Here is a 19,936-nt window from a genome sequence, read left to right on the forward strand (position 1 = left end):
AAGGGTAGAAACCATACATTCATACATAAAGACTAATTTAGTCCAGGCATTATCCTAAGTCAGCTGTGTCCAGGGGTCCTCGTGATGTAAACAAGGGTCCTCTCACAAAATAAGGAGAGCTAGCTACACAATGGTAACGTGAGACATAAGGAAAAGAAAAATGAAAATACCCAAAAGAAAACTATTCCTTCTAATTATTTTTGCGTATGTGGCTTTTTCACTCTATGCTGCATACAATGTCTTCTTTAGCACCAAAGTAATCTCCCGCGTTCACAGGGTGGTAAAGAAGGAGTCTGGAGCACTCTCGGGTAATTTCCCTGGGAATAACCGTAATCTTCCGACTGCAAATAAACTGCCTGACATTTTCATAAATCGACAGTTAGAAACTTTTTTTTTTTTATGATCGATGAATGAAAAGATGGATGGCAATTGTGTATTATGTTTGCAGGTGTCAGAGACGGCGGTGCTGTTGCTCCGTTTTTAGCAGGTGATTGGAATCCGTGGGAGGATGAGCAGGTGGACTACAACTCCGCTCTGACCAAAAAGAGGGAGGCCTTCAAACAGCACCTGGGTCGAATTGACAAGAACAAACCCAAAAGATACAGGGTACAAATCTGGGGGAAAGCTGCCATAGGTAAGGCACGGTATATGAGATGTCATTAATCTGTCAGAGCCTGCAGAGAAGGTCTGTGTTGTGATTTGGGTGTGAAAAGACAATACCGTGACTTTACAATGGCATCAATTTTCATTTGCATTATAAAAATGTTTCCCCTTATATTGAATTAAATAAAATCAGTAAATTTATTTTTTCAAGTCTTGTGATTGGTGATTTAGTTTGACTTCTGGTTGTTATACTTTTTAAAACAATATACCTTTTTTTAATTTTCCATTTCAAATTTGTCATGTAGTCATACATACAGTTATACAGTGGAACATAATGTTATTTCTCACTTAAGACGAGGTGCAAGGAATACAGGAATTGGTCAATAAGAAATGGACAAGTCTGAGTGTTATGTATAAAAGAATACAGAATCCAACTGCATATCATTTAAAAACTTCAGAAATAACTACAGACTTAGAGTAGTTTGATGAAAACATGCAGAGACCCTAAGGGAAAAATAGCTCTGGAAGCTGTCTCCTTATGTTATAGCCCCTGCAGCATTGCCATCATTCCTAACTCACATTGTGCAGCCATGCATTCTTAAACTTCACAAATGATCGGAGCAACCAAAATACTTTAAACATTTGCTATGTGGATGTGGAGAAGTTGAAAATAAATGATTATTGAAATGTATTCAAATTCATAATTACATGTCTTAAAAGTAGTAGTTTCCTAAATGTATTAACAATTTGATAATTTGGATGTTATTAATACATTACAGTTGCAATGTTGTTGCAGAGGGCTGGAAGATACTTTGGTGATCAAGCTGAACAGTGTTTGGAGAGGGAAAATTGTACTTTAAACAATAAAAAAGCTAAATGAATATAAAAATGTAATAAATGTTAATAAGCGGAATGTGTAAGAGATATTGAGTGTCTTCTTGTCCAGAATTAAAATATTGATCTACAATTCTTTTTGTAGCGCAAAATCATATTGGTTGTAGCTCAGAGTGTAAATAAAATAAAGTCAACCAGATTTTAAAGAGCAAATAACAGAGGAACAAACACCAAATGAAGCTGTAGCTCAAACATGTTTTGATGGATTTTAAATAATCTCTCTAATACATAATTCTTTCTTACTTTAAACTAAATTCTTGCATGACAAAGAGGAATACAACTGATGTTTCCTGTGAGAAAATGACATTGTTCTATTTATCATTTGGAATAAACCCCCCTTTGCTGGATACTTCATTTAATTTAGTTCACAGACATAGATGTAGATAAAAAAACTATATAAAACTGATTTTGCTCTGCTGCGGAAGTCAGACATTAGAACAACATAATGGCACTGCACACGTTGACGTTTTAACTTCAGGTAGCACAATGCATTGAACCCTTCTTTGCTCCTCAGGGATTTACCTTTGGGAACATATTTTAGAGGGACCCCTCAACCCTACTGACAAGATCGCACAATGGAGAGAAGGAGAGCTGCAGTCAGGAAAGATTGATTTCAGGTAACAAGTCAGAAATGCGATACTGCCAAACCCAAGCATGTATTCTGCTTTTGTGACTCTGCGAAATGCACCACATAATAACTCCTTAATGAGACAGAACTATTAAATTGACTCGTTCTCCCCCTCCACTCTTGCCTCTTCATCTTTAGTTTCTACACAGGTCCTGCTGTGGTCCAGGGCCATGTCCCTCTGGATATGCACAGCCTGGTGCTGGTTCTGAACGGCCGCGAGCAGCAGAAGGTCTCTTACTCTACACGGTGGCTGGAGCACGTCCAATCTCTGGTACAGTCCCACACAGTGTCCCATGTGGCTGTGGTCCTGCTGGGCAACGAGCACTGCAACAACAACTTCATTGCCCCTTACTTAAAGAGAAATGGTGGCTTTGTGGAACTGCTGTTTCTAGTGTACGACAGCCCCTGGGTCAACGACAAGGATGTCTTCCAGTGGCCTCTTGGTGTCGCTACGTATGCTATTTCTTACTAGTCCTACGCGTGCGTGTGTGTGTGTGTGCGTGCGTGGGTGCCTGTGTGTGTACATCATTAGTGCTCAATATGAGTACATTAAACTGCGGGTTGTCTTTTTACATGAATAACGTCTAACATGTTGCTCTGTTTTGCTCGTCTCTGTGCAGATATAGACAGTTTCCTATGATCAGGCCAAATGCCCAACTGATTACCTCCAACAGGCCATACCTCTGCAATTTCCTAGGAACTGTTTACAAAAATTCCTCCAGAGAGACTCTCATGCAGGTGCTAAAACAGTCTGGTCTGGAAAAGGAATGCATCACCACTGCCAGGGATAAGTAAGTCATTGTTTAGGACTAATATGGAAGAGTAAAGCTTTTCTATTTTGTTTTAATGACTGTATTACTTGTATAGTGTCTTGTTTTAAAAAGACTGATTTTGAGAATATTAAAGGTGCTCTATAGGGCTGAAACGATTCTTCGAATAACTCGAATAATTCGATTACAAAAAATCCTCGATGCAAAATGACTTGCCTCGAAGCTTCGTTAAATCAATGTTACCAACGTTGTATCGCTGACGGACGGTGTTTCCGCACGATCATTATTACTGTCGCACACCAGACGCTGCTCAGTCTGCTGCTGGGCGACACAGAGCGTAAATAGCGAGGGGCTAGGAGAAGAGACAGGCTTGAGAAAACGACAGAAAGTGTCCAAAGTTTGGAATCAGTTCAAACGTAATTAAAACTAAAACTCTGTACAGTGTGTCTGCTGCAAAATCAAAATAGCTTAGCACGATAATAGCACGACGTCAGTGCTTTAGCATCTCAACAGAAAACATTTGAGTCTAACGTAATCCTCCATTCCACGAAGCGGACCCGACAAAAGTAAATCGTCGTATGGACGATGAAACTACACCAAACACAACGTCTACCAAAAACAAAGACAAGAAAATACGTAGTGGTGACCACGATCCGATCTAAAGAGCGGACGCGTTGACTATCCCTTCGGAAAAACAGCTGATTGTTGCGCATCTCTCTCTCTCTCTCTCTCTCTCTCTCTCTCTCTCTCTCTCTCTCCCTCCCTCCCTCCCCACGGAGAAACAGCTGATCAACGATCTAATAGCATAAGTGTAACAGAGCTGTGTGACATTATAATCAAATATATAAATAAAAATAGGTTTAGTATAACTAATATTTACATATAGGCCTACCGTATATACAGATCAGTCTCAGGTTGAAACTTGTAGTTCTGAAAGTTAAGTTGCACAACTTAATTTAATGTTTGTGTATGTTTAATGTATGCCTTAGTTTGAGGTTGATATCATTTGAAAAAAAAATTCTTTAAAAACAATGTAATTTGGCACTTAAATGCACTTAATATGTTTAGTTTTTTGAGAGATGATATTGTAAGCAATGTAGACAATACAAATGTAGCTTTTTTTCCGAAAATGTTGCTTTTTTCCGTGGTTTTGGTTGTTTAAAAAACGCAAAAAAAAAGAAGAAATTAATAGGAAAAATAAAGTGCTAGATTAATCGATTACAAAAAGAATCGATAGCTGCAGCCCTAAGGCTCTAAGCAATGTCACGCGTTTTTTAGGCTACAACATTGTTTGTCACATACAGCAAACATCTCCTCGCTATCCGCTAGCTGCCTTTCCCCTGAACACGCTGTAAAAAAACAAACTGGCCAACCTGCACCACACAACATAACAGAGTTCCAGCGTTCCAGCCAATAACCGACAACAAGGATTTGGGGGTGGGGGTTGAGGGGGGGTTAGTGCGCGGAAGCACCGTGGATGTATTAAGCACGGAAGGGAGGGAGAGGGAACGGGATGAGGAGGAGGGAGGGGCGCGCTAGCCTCGTTTTGTTTGAAAATATCTTGATTGTCAACAAGAAGTGCCGTCACCCAACATCGCTTAGAGCACCTTTTAATATCAACATTGTAATAAATTTCATGTTAGTTTAACTTGGAAATGCAAGTTCCCCTGCTGCTTTGAACATCGATGTTCACTCAACTTGAAGACTGCCTTTGTTTCAACTTAGAAATTAAAGTTAATGATGTTGATGTAACTACAGTGTTCTAGTTTTGTTAAAGTTGTTCTTTTAGTTGATTTAACTTTGTATTACTTGGTTTAACTTCATACTTTAAGTTAAAACAAATAATTTATTTTCTTTAATAATGAAAGAAACCTTCCTTGCCTAGTATAACAGACATACTTTTCTGCTTTATTTCAACTCACAGTTTCAAGTTAAAACAACATAACCACATTTATAGCGGAGATAGCGTGGGTGCTTGGGCGGGGCCGCCCCGGGGTCCCGTGCGAAATGGCAGCCTCTCTGCTGATCTTGCGTCACTTGACATGGCCACTAGTGAAGTGACACACCGCAGATTAACGGCTGAAGGAAGCCTATTCCTGCTCATCGTCTAACACCTTAATCCTCCACCTCTTCTTATCAAACGTAACATTCACTTAACTCATGGTTACAAATGTAAACCAGCACAACAATTACCAAGCAACAAAACATTACATTCTAAACACACGTTTAATAAACGAAATTCATAAAGTACATTTGTATTTCGAACAAACTGCAAACTTTTCAGCAAATTTTAACACAACTCTATTTACCGCCTTGCATCATGGGAATTGGCCAGCCAATGAACAAATTGCAGTCCTGACTGCAGTACGCAGATCGGGGTTGGGCTAAATGTGGGCGGAGCTAAACGTTTGACATTTGAAAAGAACTTTCCATTTCAATTTGAGAAGAGTGAAATTCACAAGTTGTTGACAGGTACTCCCTGCGCCGGGCACCAGTGCTTTCTTGTTTGCCACAACACGTGTTATATTTTAGTAGAAATTTGAATAGGCTACATCACTTATCGGCGGTGTATAATTAATTTATTGTGTCCATGCTTTAACTTTGCCGTGGAAGAAGACAGGTTATTTTAAACTCGAAAGGCAGCTCTTTTATGTTGCAACACACACACTTACATACCCAAGTTCAATCAACACATACATTTTTTTAAATAGTCAACCCAATGAATAAATGCAAGTTTAACTTTCAAAAACTCATAAAGTTGAGTTCAAAATCCACAACTTGTATAAGCTCGTTCAGTTAAAAATAAGAAATAAGTGGACATAACTAAATGGGTCTGTAATATTTTACAGTGAAGACCTTCTCACTGAGACCTTCCTATTGTATGTAACCTATTTTTGTTAATAGGCATCGGGGTTCTAACACTTACTGAGGCATCTAATTTAAGGGCTTTGAAACTATTTTCAAGGTCTTGTGGGGTGAAAGTAGAGTAAATTTCAGGGACTGACATGCCATTAATTATAATTAGACACCACAGAGGCTAAAGAGGTTAAACCTTATATTATTAAACTGAACTTTAGAATGCATTTTTGCACAGAAAGAGGACTATACGTTTGTCCCCCGTCACTTATTATTATTATTAGAATTGTTACGTAAATGTGAGCAGTTTGCAAACTTTACCCACATTTTACGGCTGCTGCTCACACAGAGAGCTGTGGTTAGTCTTTTTTCTTTGACCAGGCTTCACTCCTGTATGTGGTACATAATGCAGTTTAAGATGAGTTTTTCTCAATTAATAATGTCAGGGAACCCTGCTGTTATCGGTAGCTAGATTTATGTTTGGACGTTTTCAATGTAGAATTTCTCATTGTCTCATTGGAACAGTACTGCGATATACTGTATTTTGCATATTTCTTACATGTATTCCCTGCCTCAGGTGGCTCCCTCAGGAGACAGCAGACAGCCTGAGACGCTATCAGACAGCTCTGGCCGAGAGCGAGCTCACTCTCTGCCCAGTTGGAGTCAACACCGAGTGCTACCGCATCTACGAGGCCTGCTCGTATGGCTCAGTGCCAGTGGTGGAAGATGTACTGACACCTGGGACTTGCGCGGCAGGGCCCAGCTCCCCACTGCGCCTGCTCAAAGCTGCAGGAGCACCCTTCATCTTCATCAGCGATTGGAAGGAGCTGCCGGCCATCTTGGAGAGGGAGAGAGGGATGAGCCAGGAGCAGAGGGTGGACAGGAGGAGGAGGCTGCTGGAGTGGTACGCCAGCTTCCGTCAGCAGATGAAGGAGAGGTTCACCGAGGTCATCGAGGAGACTTTCTTCAAGAGCGCTGGCCCGTTGTTCTTAACTGACAAACATTTAAAAGCTATACAGGGGTAGACGTTCAATATCGGTTTAATTTATTTGTGGAGAAATGTGACCTACTACTGGTGTTGTGAACCTGCTGATGTTCAGTGTAATATTCCTGTGCGGGTTATTATAAAACCATTTATGTATGTTGTAAAGCTGTCATTACTAGTCAGTAAAGGGGCCCTTTTGACATTACTGTGTATTTATCATCTTAATGTTTACAATGGTGGAATGTCCAGGCGTTTAGAAATACTAAATGATAAACTACCTTTTTTGTAATCCTTATATTCATTTAAATTTTATATCCGTTTGTACGCACTTAATATTGTGAAAAACAAAAAACAAACACTAAACATAAGGAGTAGAATGGGATGATAGGATAGTTTGTATGCCTTGTTTGAAAATGGTAGTTAGAGCTATTATTTTGTATTGTGAGCGACTTGAAAAATGTGTGTTGTTGCTGTGGCATGTGTCACTTTTCTGATCAAAACATGACAAAGTAACTTTTTCTTATTTATTTCAGTGGTGTGCTGCATGGATTTCTTTTAGACAGTGCAAAGAAAATAAATTAGTGTTGTCCTGAGGAGAAATGTGTGGATGTGCTTGTCCTGGGCTTTTATTTTCCCTGCAGATGGCGCTGTGGACCAGTTAATTTTCAGTGGCCACAATGATCTCAGTTGAAATGTAAGGCAAAAGTTTTTGAAGTCGGACCAAATTAAAAGGGAACAACTTTCAACTTAACTAAATCAACACAGATCAGGTAATAATGGTGCAAAAGAATGGTGGCTTGGTATCTGCAAAGTTTGTTAAACTTATACTAAGACAAATGTATTTGCTATGTATTTTACTATTTATTGTCTGTTTGGAATATTCAATGAAAAACTTCTTAATAAAATGCATGTATTATATATTACCTTTATTACCTAAGAGCTTACTTGTATATGAGTGCATGGGTGTAGCTAGGAAATACAGGCCCCCTGAGTATATTTTAACTGGACGTTTTATGGGCCCTCTGCAGCTGTGGCTCCCTACTTATTGCTGTATCCATTCATTTGAAAAATATGTTCTGGCTATGAGATCTTTCTTTGGATTAAATAAGGGCAAAGGTAAAAGTAATTGCAAATCCTTAATGACATGATGTGAATTGAGTTGAAATGCCACATGCCTGGGGATTTGTTAAGAAATAGAAACACTTTAATGGCTTTCATTACAAATAATACGAAATTCAGAAGTATAAATTGCAGAAGTCTTTTTTTCATAGGTGTATTATAACGCTTTAGTTACACTGAATGTTATATTCTGTTCCAACAGCTGACTAATATGGACAAATAATAATAATAATAAAAAAAGCCTTAAGATTTTGGAGAAGAGTGTCAGTCCTGGTGTCCACAGATCCCTCCTCCCTCTCCTTGCCTGGCTCCAGCTGCTGTGTGTGTGCTGCAGTCGGCCTGCCCTGTCTGCCTCAGAGCCTGCTGGGAGTTGGGGGGAGAAACCGTCGAGGGAGAGCGAGCAAGGGGGTGAAGTGTGTGTGTTTGTGTGTGTGTGTGCGTGCAAGTCCTAAACTGGAAACCACTACCAAAAAGCACACACGCAAGATTCCCATCGACTTGAAAGCCCCACGGACGGGTTGTGTTGGCACTCCTTTACAACTAGCTGTGAAAACCCGCCACGGAGAGCCTGAAACTTGCGCGATTGTTTTTCTTTTTTTTTCTTCTTCTTCTTCTGTGGTAGCGGCTATGGAAAGCGGCAGTGCTGTTGCGCCGTGCCGACCGCTCTGATACTTGAGCGGATTCATTGGTTGGAGCAGCATTGCGCATTGGACCCGCTTGTCTATCTACCGCTTATCCAGAGGTTAGAGGAACAATGAAGAACTAACGTCAACGTTTTCTTCTCGCTCCAAGTCGAGCTCGTTGCAGACTTAAATCCTTTCAAAGTGTCATTTTTTTTTTGGTCTCGCGCCTCTTCTTTCCCTCGCGTTCGTTTTCCTCGTCCTGTGTGGGATGCGTAGGCTGCTCTAGGATCCCGCTTGTTGACACACTGTTTTTTTTTTAAAAAGAAGTTTACAACAAGCTTCGGACACAAGAAGACAGAAAATGTCCACCCCGAGGTTCAAAAAGGATAAAGAAATCATCGCGGATTACGAGAGTCAAGTCAAAGGTAAGGGAGAGTGAATATGTTTCGCTGGGAAATGCTTGTTGACTGATTGGGAGCAGGCTAACGTTAGTTCACCACTACCTGCGTATCATAGCTAGTGATGTGGTGTGTTACATTTAAAAAAATAAATAAAAAAGTTGCTAAAACGTAACCTGTTTTACGGCAAGGCAAACAGTCACATTTTTTTAACCAGAACATCTAACGTCAATCTTTATATAACTTTAAAGTTAAATTTCTTTTTTGTAAAGTTACTTACAGGCCTAGTACAATGTAATGGCATTTATGTCAACTTTACAAGGGTGTGAACTTAATTAGCAAAATAAAAAGATTGCTCATTGTGTTCAAGAGTGGCTTTTAGTCTTTTTTGTTTTGCATCCGAAGAGCCAAGGAAAGTGCTCACAATAGATTCACCATTAGCTCAAAGTAGAGATCAATATCTTTCACAGATATAGCGTATCAAGCAATCTGTTATGTTGCATGTCCAATCGGGTTACAGTCTTTTATCTGCCTTCATGGTCTGGTGCATTTTATTATGCTGATGTGTTTAACAACCTGTTACTATCAGGAGTTGGTGTGAGACTATGTAGTAACCGCACTTTTCCCACAGCACTTAAAGCATGATCATGCAACTGAAGACAGGAGGAGCACATGTTCAGACAAGAACACCCGTATTATAGATTCGGTGTGTTGCTCAGGGGCACTTCAGAAGATGCGGTTGCTTGTGCCATTTGTTACTATTCTCTGGCCCTCTCTGTTTCCCCCTGAATGTCAAAAGCCTCACTCCTATAAGCATACAACCGCTATTTGCCCTGATTTAGTGTGTGTGGTTTAGAGGTCTGCAAGATGCCATAATGATGCCACCCAAACTTATCTTGTATCCTGTCTCCTTCAAACCCCCTCCCACCCCACCCTACACCCCCATGCATGCAGAGCAGAGTTAGGTTATTCCCAGATAGACCAGCACAGGAAAGAGGCAGTTGCTGCTCCAGGGTAACCATGGGGATTTGGCCTCCAGCCAACCAGCTCTGTTCTTCAGCGCTGTTAGGTTAGCATGCTGAAATACCACCTATTCATGTCCCCATATATAACCTTAAATCCAGAGAAAGGGGGGAAGGTTAGCGGGGGTCGGGGGGGCTAGTGAAGAGAAGGGACCAAGACCTTAGGAATTACAAGATTGCAAGTGGTTGAGCACAAGCTCTCATTTGCAAGGAATGTTTCAGCACCCTTTTTTTCTCCCTGTGAGGATGACTAAGGGCTTTCCGCCTATAATAGAGGATGATGCACAGTCATAGGGGATGCTAAACAAGAGATGACGAAGCCTCCCGATTGTCATGCACAACCCAGCGGGGTAACAACAACAACAACAACCTGACGCTGCTGAGAATTAGCCGTTGCTAGATGGGACCACCGGAGCCTCAGTAAATCAGCGTTACGGTTTATTGTTTTGTTGAAGATGCAGAATTCAATTCTGAGGGTAACGCACTGAGTCTTGTCATTCATTGTAAATATTCCGGTGAGGTTATTTTTTTTATCCTCACAGGTGGTGTCTTTTTTTGCAAAATGTACTGCACTTTGTTCTTTTTGCATTGCAAATAGCTTTATGTGTGTATTTCATTTGAGAGTTGCTTTATTTAATCATCATCATTAAATAAAGTTTTTGGACAAAGACAGTTTTGAGGGTGTATTAGGATCATCCGTTCTGTCTTTATATGAACTCGACTCACTGCAGTTAGCCATGGAGATACATTTATGTTACACATTTTCATGCATAGTCAAACATGCTGTATCATCTCTACAAAACCTATATGTTTGTGGTTGTTGTCAAGCTTGTTGTTGTTTTTGCTCTGGAAAAATAGCTGCCAGGCTTGTCAGGATTAGAGTAGTTAGCAGTTGAAGAAAATGCATTCAGTCAACATTAAGTATTCTGTTTTAGAGCGGCTCCTGATTTTTCGCAGCTGCAAAGCGTTTTATGAGTTAAGAGTTTGCAGTGATAATGAGTGGGATCACATCTGCAGTGTAGCTGTGATAGCTAGAGGCAGATTCTGGCGAACTGACATTGATTACTCAAGAAGTAGAACAACAGGCAGCGCGGAAAACAGCCGGAGCTCATGTTTGATCCTTTGGCCTGCATCCTTTCTGTCTCACAGTTTGAATATTTGTTTTTAATTCTCACAATATTTCAACAAATATCTGGCTGCCAGTTTTGGCTCGTCTTACATGACCACTCTTTGATCTATAGTCTGAAGCCCTCTGTCCCAGTTTCGACAAATAACACTGTGGTCGTCTGCCGTCATCCAGTTATTCAGCAGCTATGCAGATTTACACCAACAATTCCCCTTTTCTTTTGAGAATCATCATTTCAAAGTCATGGCAGCATCACTGTTTGGAGTGGCGTTGTTATTCAAGGAAGTAGATTAGGTATTTAATGTAGTTTTCTATGGTGACTGTGTGTCTGAAAGCCTCCCTACGATGGCTCACACAACTGTTCTCAAGCCAGACTTGTCATTCAGCTGACATTCACTTCTTAAGTACCTCCAAACAGCTTTTTTTTAAACTCCCACAGATGAAATGAAAATGCATGGCATTCTGGCAATTCAAGGAAATTCTTATTTAATTGAAAAAGCTCTGGAGCATTGGGATTTAATTTTTGCTGATTGCTAAAATCAGCATCTACATCAAGACTCGGCTTGTTTTGGAAAAACAAAAACGTTAAGAAGATTGGGTTAAGACAGTGGAATTTGTTTGTGCTTTATGGAGCACATCGGTTGCAGTCAATTTAAGTCATTTAATGCAGACTAAAGGGAGGTTGTGGGTACATTGGTATTCTCTGTGGGCCTCTGGTGGATCAGGGCATAGCAGCCTTGCCGTGTTTTCTCTTGGGCAAAAGGTTTGGTTTCATGTCAGGTTGTGGCTTGCTGCTTGTGGCACCGGGGGAGGGCTGACTGCGCGCATGGCAGGACCCCTTGAGCCTCTGTCAGGGGGTCCTCTCCCAGATCATCATAAAGGCTGCCCCCCTTTGACCTGCCTTCACTGCTGTTTGAAATCAGAGCCCTGCCCCTCTGCATACTCAAAGAAAGTGGTCTGCCCATGTTTGTATGCATGGGGATTAAAGGCAGGAAACTGCTCGGGGGTGGGGTGGTCTTAGTTATCTTTCAAATTAAAAGGATTTGTCTTGTGGTTAAAAGTCCTTAGTTTATTTACATTATTAACAGTGGGAGTTCAGGTCACATCCAATTGCGTGGCAGAGGATGAGCATACATGTATCTGTTGATCACTGTCCATTACACAATCCAGATGTCACACATATGTGACATCTGGATCATGCAGAGTCACAGAATTGCATCCACCTCTCTGGCAGCAAGGAAATACCACTACTGAGTCTAATACAACATTGATGACTCTCAAATTATAGACATCATTTATCATCATTGAGGAACCTGATAAAGAAGATTATATCGTTTTTAAACAGTAATTTCCTCAGCCGGGATGCAAAACTCCACTGGACACGGCAGTTGTCGCAAATCGCTTGAATAATAACTTTACAATAATAATAGCTTCCTGTGCACGTAGGTAGTGGCATTATACAACAGCTATAATTCATTAGGGTCATGTGATAGGGGTGTGACTAGGGCTGGGCGATATGGAGAAAATCAGATATCACGATATTCTTGATCAAATACCTTGATGTTGGTATTGCGACATTGTTGTAGGGTTGACAATTGGTGCTTCAACAACATATCTTCACAATTCGATTTTAGATAAATAATCATCAATAATGTAGATATCTATGTGGATTAAATATACAGTACCAGTCAAACATTTTGGACACAGTGTGTTCAAAACCTTTGACTGGTACTGTATGTGGCCAAGTGGTAAAAGGCAAATAATAGAACAGCTAGAATAGTCTGGTAAGTTCAGAAGATTACGCTACTTTACTGTAATGCAGCCTTTGAAACCAGGTAAAGACAAAAGTTAAGCCATATTACGATATCCAAAATGTAAGACAACATCTATCTAGTCTGATATCACAATAGCCATAGAATATGAAAATATTGCCCAGCCCTAGGTGTGACCAATCAGGGACGGACACGTTGTGACTGATAAGACCCAGTCACGGAGTCAACGTATATGTGTCTGCGCCATCGTTTTCCAAAGATCTCCGTTTCTGCCCGCCCAGACTACAACGCAACCTCAGAGTTTTCAAATTAAAACTGGGTCAGCAGCGTTTCCAAATGTCTCAGTTTTTAGGAGCTCGCCGGAGAAACGCTGTAGTAGTGTGGACAACAGGCGTAAACGTAGCAAAAGATACGCGCTTAGTTTGGATGTGGATTGAGAGACTGCGTCTTAACAGCTTCTCAGAGGTGTTGATGGAGGTTAGAGGTTGCAAGACTAATGGAATGATCCTTATGCCCCTGGCGCACTTCTCCACAACCTCACACATCCATTCACACACTTACCATCTGTTACTGACCCTCCTTCTGTAACTCTGTGTGTGTTGTGTGTGTGTGTAGTGCGTTCTCACCCGGTGGTATGGCATGGGGTGTGACATTGGTGTGTGTTTGTGCATGAGAGCGTGCATTTGCATGGGCGGGTGAATGGTTATTGACATTACCATCTGTGGCCACTCACCCTTCTTTTTGCAGTTTTAATAAACTCTGAGCACAGGCAAGGCTTCACTTTCCCTGCTGTGCTTTTCATAAAAAAAAAAATCAAAAAAAAAAAAAAAAAAAAATTAGACCCCCCCCCCCCCCCCCCTAAAAAAAAAAAAAAAAAAAAAAAAGGGGGGGGGGAAACTCTCCACTTGTAACCCACACTGATTAATTCAATTTCTTCCCAGAAAGGATCAAATCGAAACCGCTGGAGCGTCACAGACTGAGGCTGTTCTACCTGTGAGTGAAGCATACAGAGACCGAGAACCGTTCTTTTGACAAAGTTGCTGCGCATGCCATATTCTGCTGCTAGTCTCCCCACCCGTCTCTGTAGGTGGTGTTGGACCATAGAGAAGAATCCCTGTGTGGGACTGAAGTGCCTGGTAATGAGCTGGATGAGATTCAGTGTGTAGCTCACTGCATTAGCTAATAGGAGGTACATGGTGTTAATGGAATTGACCCGTGTTTAGACAGTAAAACTGTAGAATTAAATATGAGGGGAGGGGGAGTGAAATAAATGACAGGGTTGAAGGGGGATTTTGGGAGGTTTTGGCAGCCTACTGGACAAGTTTAATTCCTTTGAACCACTGCTGGGGCCCAGCAGATGGACAGACAGGAAGGGCAGACAGACACAGTTTGACCATCAGGCCATGCTGCTGTCTGCCACCCAGTATATAGGGCTGGATTAAGGGGAAGGAGATTGGGGGATGGGAAGGGACGGTATGAGGTCAGTGGAGGAGTAAGTGAAGGCGGAGGTCATAAGCTCTGACTTGGTTGACTTGTTTTTAATCTGCTTCTGAGTGTGTTCAGCCCATTCATCTGCCGAAAGCCGTTAATGTTTTTAGCAGGGGCGAAAGGTTTTTAAGATGAGCACATACATGCTATAAGTGAAGTCTCTCACCAGTTTTCTTATTCCCTGCATTCACTTAAACATAGGTCTGGGCAGTATATCGATATTATATCGATATCGTGATATGAGAATTGATATCGTCTTAGATTTGGGATATTGTAATATCGTTATATGGCATAAGTGTTGCCTTTTCCTGGTTTTAAAGGCTGCATTACAGTAAAGTGATGTCATTTTATGAACTTACCAGACTGTTGTAACTGTTCTATTATTTGCCTTTACCCACTTAGTCATGATATCCACATTACTGATGATTATTTATCAAAAATCTCATTGTGTAAATATTTTGTGAAAGCACCGACAGTCAACACTGCAATATCGTTGCGGTATCGATATCGAGGTATTTGGTCAAAAATATCGTGATATTTGATTTTCTCCATATCGCCCAGCCCAATGTGACATTTACCACTTTGGCTTCCTCTTTTCTGTGTCAAAGCTTTGACTGACGACAATCTGTTCACACGCTGTGCCGTGGTGCTTGGCTCAGGTGTCCCAGTCTCATTAACCTTCTTGGAACTGAGTTTTTTCTTCTTCTTTTTTGGGGGCATTTTTAGGCCTTTATTGACAGGACAGCTGAAGAAATGAAAGGGGAGAGAGAGGGGGAATGACATGCAGCAAAGAGCCGCGGGTCGGAGTCAAACCCCAACCCGCTGCGTCGAGGAGTAAACCTCTATATATGGGCGCCCGCTCTACCAACTGAGCTATCCGGGCGACCTGAAGCTGAGGTTTACCAAGTCCTCTATCCACTCCCGCTGTCAAAGCTTCACTATGCTCAAGTTCTTATCTCAACTCTACTGTATATGGGACTGCTCCCGGTTACATTTACTTTGCGTTTATGGATAGGTGAATACTTTTTCCCTCAAACTCTCAATAAGCTGTCATACTTTGTAAAGAGCTTAAATATGTGATGTAAAGTAGTGAGTCATTAAATCATCAGATCAACTACTGATGTGCTCAGAGAGGAGTGTCATAAGTGAATGTCACACTGCTTTTACATCCACTCCACTAATTTGATTATGACCCAAGTAAGGCACTTCTCTGATGATTGCAACAGGCATGCTAACACTGTAATCAGGTTATCCTACTCACATTAAGGTTGAAGTTGTAGTAAACACAACTAGATTAACAACTGGCTTACTTGGCTTTCCTTTGAGTTACTAATGGCGTGTGTACAGCATAATCTTGAGTTACAGAGTTTTGGATTTGAAGAAATAGCTGCATGGCTAGCAGTGGTGGGAAAAAAGTAATGATTAAATTAAACACACTGAGAACATTTCGCCTTTACCCCACCTTTTTGTCCAAAATGAGACAAGGTTTTCTGTAATATTTTGACTTCATTAGAGCAGTGAGACATAAACAATCCAAAACCAAAAGTGATAAGAAATGCCATACGTAAAAACTAAAAGACGTCCAGTCTCTAATAACAACTAAAGTGCTGTATTCACCTTATCTGATCCTGGGCCTTCACTTGTGCCTGCATATCTCTCTACATTTTCTGCCCTCAGCGTGCGGGCTTTCCAGCTTTCCTGAAATAATGCAATCCAAAACAATGAAATGTTTGTCAGGAATGACAACTAAGCAGCTTTTATTGTGCTGACAAGTCAAGCCTTGTCTGTGTTCATCAGATGGCTTGTCCTATTTCCTGCACCTGACAAAGAAAAGCCTAATTCCTTTGGCGACTTGCTGTGAAAAAAAAATGCATGTTGTTATGTCATTCCCACTGTATGCTTAAGTAAGTATAGTAAATGTGTATCGATACATGCAGTATCTAAAAGTGTGCAATTTTGGCCAACTCCCCAGTCTTTCTGCAACACATGTTCACATTGGAAGAATGCTCCTTCAATTTCAATTTCCAATCCATGTTATTTTCTGCATAAATAATACAATTCTGAGCCAAAGTTATGACCGCAAGGCAGACCAAATCAATCCCTGTCCTGATTTCAACAATCCAACTTCTTTACCGATTACTTTTTATCCTCTGGGACTTCTATCTTCCTAGAGGTTGTCTTCTGAGGCGAGCTTAAAGTCCAGGCAGTGTATAACTCCCCCAACAAGCTTCTTTCAATTTTAAACACTATCACAACTTGTTGCAAATTTCATCACTTTTAAATGCAGCTATAAAGTCAGTAATTTCTGACCTCAGTAATAACACACGTACAAAAAAAAACAACCTCAAAGATTCTTTGGAGTGTAATAATAAAGGAGAGGAAAGTGTAAAGTTTCACACAATGTTTCTCCAAAACAATTCCTCTCTCCGCCCTCATTCGTAAACTCTCTTTCCCATCCACCGTTAACACTGACGAACAGACGTTTAATTTACTGATCGTGCGACTCCTCCCGGTCCCCTCCCCCCTCCCCCTCCCCTTTTCCCTCTCTTCTGCCTTGACCTTATGACCCAAGGCAAGCAGGTTTTGTGCTGGCTGCCTTCCTGTCAATAACCAGAGACCACCCCTTGAGGCACGACTGCCATGTTAGGGAGAAGTTTGAGGGAGGGGGAATTGTGTTATAAAACGAAGCGGTCAATGAAATGTCATCTTAAGGCTCCATCCCTTTTTGTGTCTGTAAGCCTGATTGATTATAGCTTAAAGCAAGGAAGGCAACCCTGTCTTTTATTTGAAAATATAATACAGTCTCGCTGCTGCGGACGTCCCAAAATGTCTACACCGTTTTCATGTGGTAACTTCCCCCTCTATCTCTGGTTCCCTCAATGCACTCGGTCTGTTTTTAGTAGCGCTGAGAGGAGTTGAGAAGAGTTTCCCATGGTCTTAACAATGAAGGCTCATTGTGGGTTGCAGCAGGAGGAGGCCCAAGCCGAGTGCGCAGCCATGGCTGGTGTCTGAGCAAGCCCAAGGCAGGTCTTGTGAGCTCTGGCCCGAACTCTCCTCCACTCTCCCCCCGATATGGAAACTGTAGCCACAGCTGCGGTTCCAGCCACGGATATGTGGGGTGCTTGGAAATGTATAAAAAAAAAAAAAAAAAAGAGCCATTTATGGATAAGGATCTGTCAGCCATGTTGCTCCACTGCTCATTATGTCCCACTGCCAGTGGTGATGCATGGAGAAAGTCTCAGTCTTCCTTTGGCTGCGTTACGTCCCTTCTCACTCGCTCAGCTTCTGGGCTTCAAAGAGTTTCTCCTTGGCCGATAGCTCGTATTAAACAGTACAATAAACTAAGGCTGAGTGATAAAGATGTGCTAACTATTTATAGTTTTCGTAATCTTTTGAAGCATTTGTGAAGCTTTTACATTCCCCGAGAACTCTCCGAGCTGCTATGCAACGTCGGTCAGCCGTTTCTATAAATAACACAATCATTTTATTGTCATGAGACCTCATGTCATGCGGTTATTACGCAATAGATGAAATAGCTTTCTTTGTATCTTCTTTTTGCCCATTGTATACAGTCCGATGAAAGAAACGAATCCAACTGAGTCATTAACTGTTTCTAGCACACACATGCGGGCGCACACACAGACACACACACACACACACACACACACACACACACACACACACACGCGGCAGACTAATTCATTTTAGAACTTGAGAAGTAAAAAGCTACTAACATGCAACTTATCTGGTATTTAGTTTCTGCCTGTCCTGCCCTTTGTCTCTTTCCTGTCACCGACCCCCTGCTGGCAGCCCTGGACAACTTGACCCTCTGGTCACCAAACCACTGACCTATGCTCCTTAACCTGAATCCTCAGACCACAGCTCTGCCAACTCTGTTCAACTTAATGGTGTGCCTGTCGTGCTGACAGCAGGGATCATGGATGCCCGTTGGCCATTCAAACCAATTATCAATGAGTACCGTATTTTCCGGACTATAAGTCGCTCCGGAGTATAAGTCGCATCAGTCAAAAAATGCGTCATGAAGAGGAAAAAAACATATAGAAGTCGCACCGGACTATAAGTCGCATTTATTTAGAATAAATAAATCCATATGTCAACTACACAACAGCACACAGAACGACAGGCTGAATACGGTAGGTGTCCGGTATGTTAACGTAACACATTAACAGTTATTGAACTATACAATAGCTCACAGAACAACTAGCTACCAGGGCGTGGAGCATGGATGTATTAAAAGGCGTGGAGACGTAACTGCACAGTTGACGAGCCCCTCCCGACTCCTTCCTCCAGCTCTGGCCATCTTGCTTTCAGCCCGCGATTAGCCGATTAGCTTTCTTTGTTTTCTTCATTGCAGTAAGACTCACCTTTTCGCCAGTCCCTCACAAGTTTCTCCCTCATTTTAAACTTTCTTTCTTCTGCTCGATTACCGTTTTCGGGCTGCATATTTTACTACCTGCAGTTTGTAATCTCTTTTCTTTTTCAGTTGTCTTTAGCAGCAGCATTCTAGTTGTCACAAGCCTAGAGCGCCCTCTCGCGGCTGTAGACGGTAATGTTTTCAGTATGAATTAACATTTAAAAACATGTTCAATTATATATATTTTGATATATAAGTCGCACCTGACTATAAGTCGCAGGACCAGCCAAAGTAGGAAAAAAAGTGCGACTTATAGTCCGGAAAAACGGTATTTAATCCCATGTTTTTTCAGTTAGAGATTTATACTGTTATGTGCAACTCAACTGCAAAGTAACCGTTAGCTGGTAAACCTGTTCCTGGAAGTTATAGCTCTTTTCCTTTCTTTTTTAAACCAAATTTTTCCAGGAAATATGGAGCCACAGAAACTCAACAAGACCTAATGGTGCGTTCTTTTTGTCCACCGAAGTCGTTTTACGAGTCGTTTTCCGGAGTTACGACCCGGAAGTTGCAAAAAGAACGCCCCCGATGTCGTATTTACGATTCGTCAAGTCGTCTGAACTCAGAGGACCCCGAGCTCACTTTCAAAGATGGCTATGTCGTGCATCACACGTAGTAAACATTGTGGTTTTCTACAATTTTAAGCACTTTTGTCTTTGTTGTAACCAAATGAAGAAGTCATACACGCAATACCTGTACAGTGATACCTCTATAGGCATGTACCTACAGTCTTATTAGGAGTTAAATACCGCGCGTTTATTTTGACAGTGGCCAGTAATTTTTTGGTATAAGCGGCAGGTTTAGCAGCAGTTAACAGCGAAAGCACGAGTAGACGGAAACGCGGCAATCGCCGTTAATGCCAAACGCATAATTTTCTGTATCAAACTGTGAAATATATGTGTGTAATATGTCAATAACTGGGTGAATAGAATCCTAAATGTTACTAAAAATGTTACAAAAATCCATCTTTTCTCCGACTAGTAGTATTGTGTGACAAAAAGAACGCAACAACCCGCGATTATTCGTTTTTCGACACGGATGTGACGTCATGCTCGAGCTGCTAGTCGCGATTACAAGACAAAAAGAACGCACCATAATCCTCTTTTGTGCATTCCTGTTTGTGTTTCGACCACGTCTTCAGAACCGTTAACATTTGGCAAATTAGTCTGATAACATAAAAAAATGCTGTTCTTTGTGTTAACTGTGGCACAACTCTGATG

General features: G+C 41.3%; 2 protein-coding genes across 5 annotated transcripts in view; both read left to right on the forward strand.

Moving 5' to 3' along the window:
* The first annotated feature begins 85 nt into the window (after positions 1–85).
* Positions 86–7,659, forward strand: rxylt1 (ribitol xylosyltransferase 1). The gene is made up of 6 exons (XM_039809511.1): positions 86–308; positions 449–634; positions 2,012–2,114; positions 2,264–2,578; positions 2,746–2,916; positions 6,329–7,659. Exons 1-6 carry the CDS (start codon positions 161–163, stop codon positions 6,774–6,776), a joined length of 1,371 nt encoding a protein of 456 aa, XP_039665445.1. The 5' UTR covers positions 86–160; the 3' UTR covers positions 6,777–7,659.
* Positions 7,660–8,190: 531 nt separating this feature from the next.
* Positions 8,191–19,936, forward strand: part of srgap1a (SLIT-ROBO Rho GTPase activating protein 1a) — a 101,061-nt gene continuing 89,315 nt past the window's right edge. For 3 of the 4 annotated variants that reach the window (XM_039809506.1, XM_039809508.1, XM_039809509.1), the window contains exon 1: positions 8,191–8,903. In XM_039809506.1, the coding sequence (XP_039665440.1) occupies positions 8,840–8,903 (64 nt within the window). In that variant the 5' untranslated portion in view covers positions 8,191–8,839. The remainder of the gene's footprint in view (positions 8,904–19,936) is intronic. The other variant, XM_039809507.1, reaches the window with a different exon arrangement.

The sequence above is a fragment of the Perca fluviatilis genome, chromosome 8 (genome assembly GCF_010015445.1).
Source record: "Perca fluviatilis chromosome 8, GENO_Pfluv_1.0, whole genome shotgun sequence".
Classification (NCBI taxonomy): domain Eukaryota; kingdom Metazoa; phylum Chordata; class Actinopteri; order Perciformes; family Percidae; genus Perca; species Perca fluviatilis.

Coding starts and splice junctions, on each gene's coding strand:
- rxylt1 (XM_039809511.1), top strand. CDS start 161: ATGAAAATACCCAAAAGAAAACTATTCCTTCTAATTATTTTTGCGTAT. Junction 309..448: donor GGAGTCTGGAGCACTCTCGG/GTAATTTCCCTG, acceptor TTATGTTTGCAG/GTGTCAGAGACGGCGGTGCT. Junction 2,917..6,328: donor ATCACCACTGCCAGGGATAA/GTAAGTCATTGT, acceptor TCCCTGCCTCAG/GTGGCTCCCTCAGGAGACAG.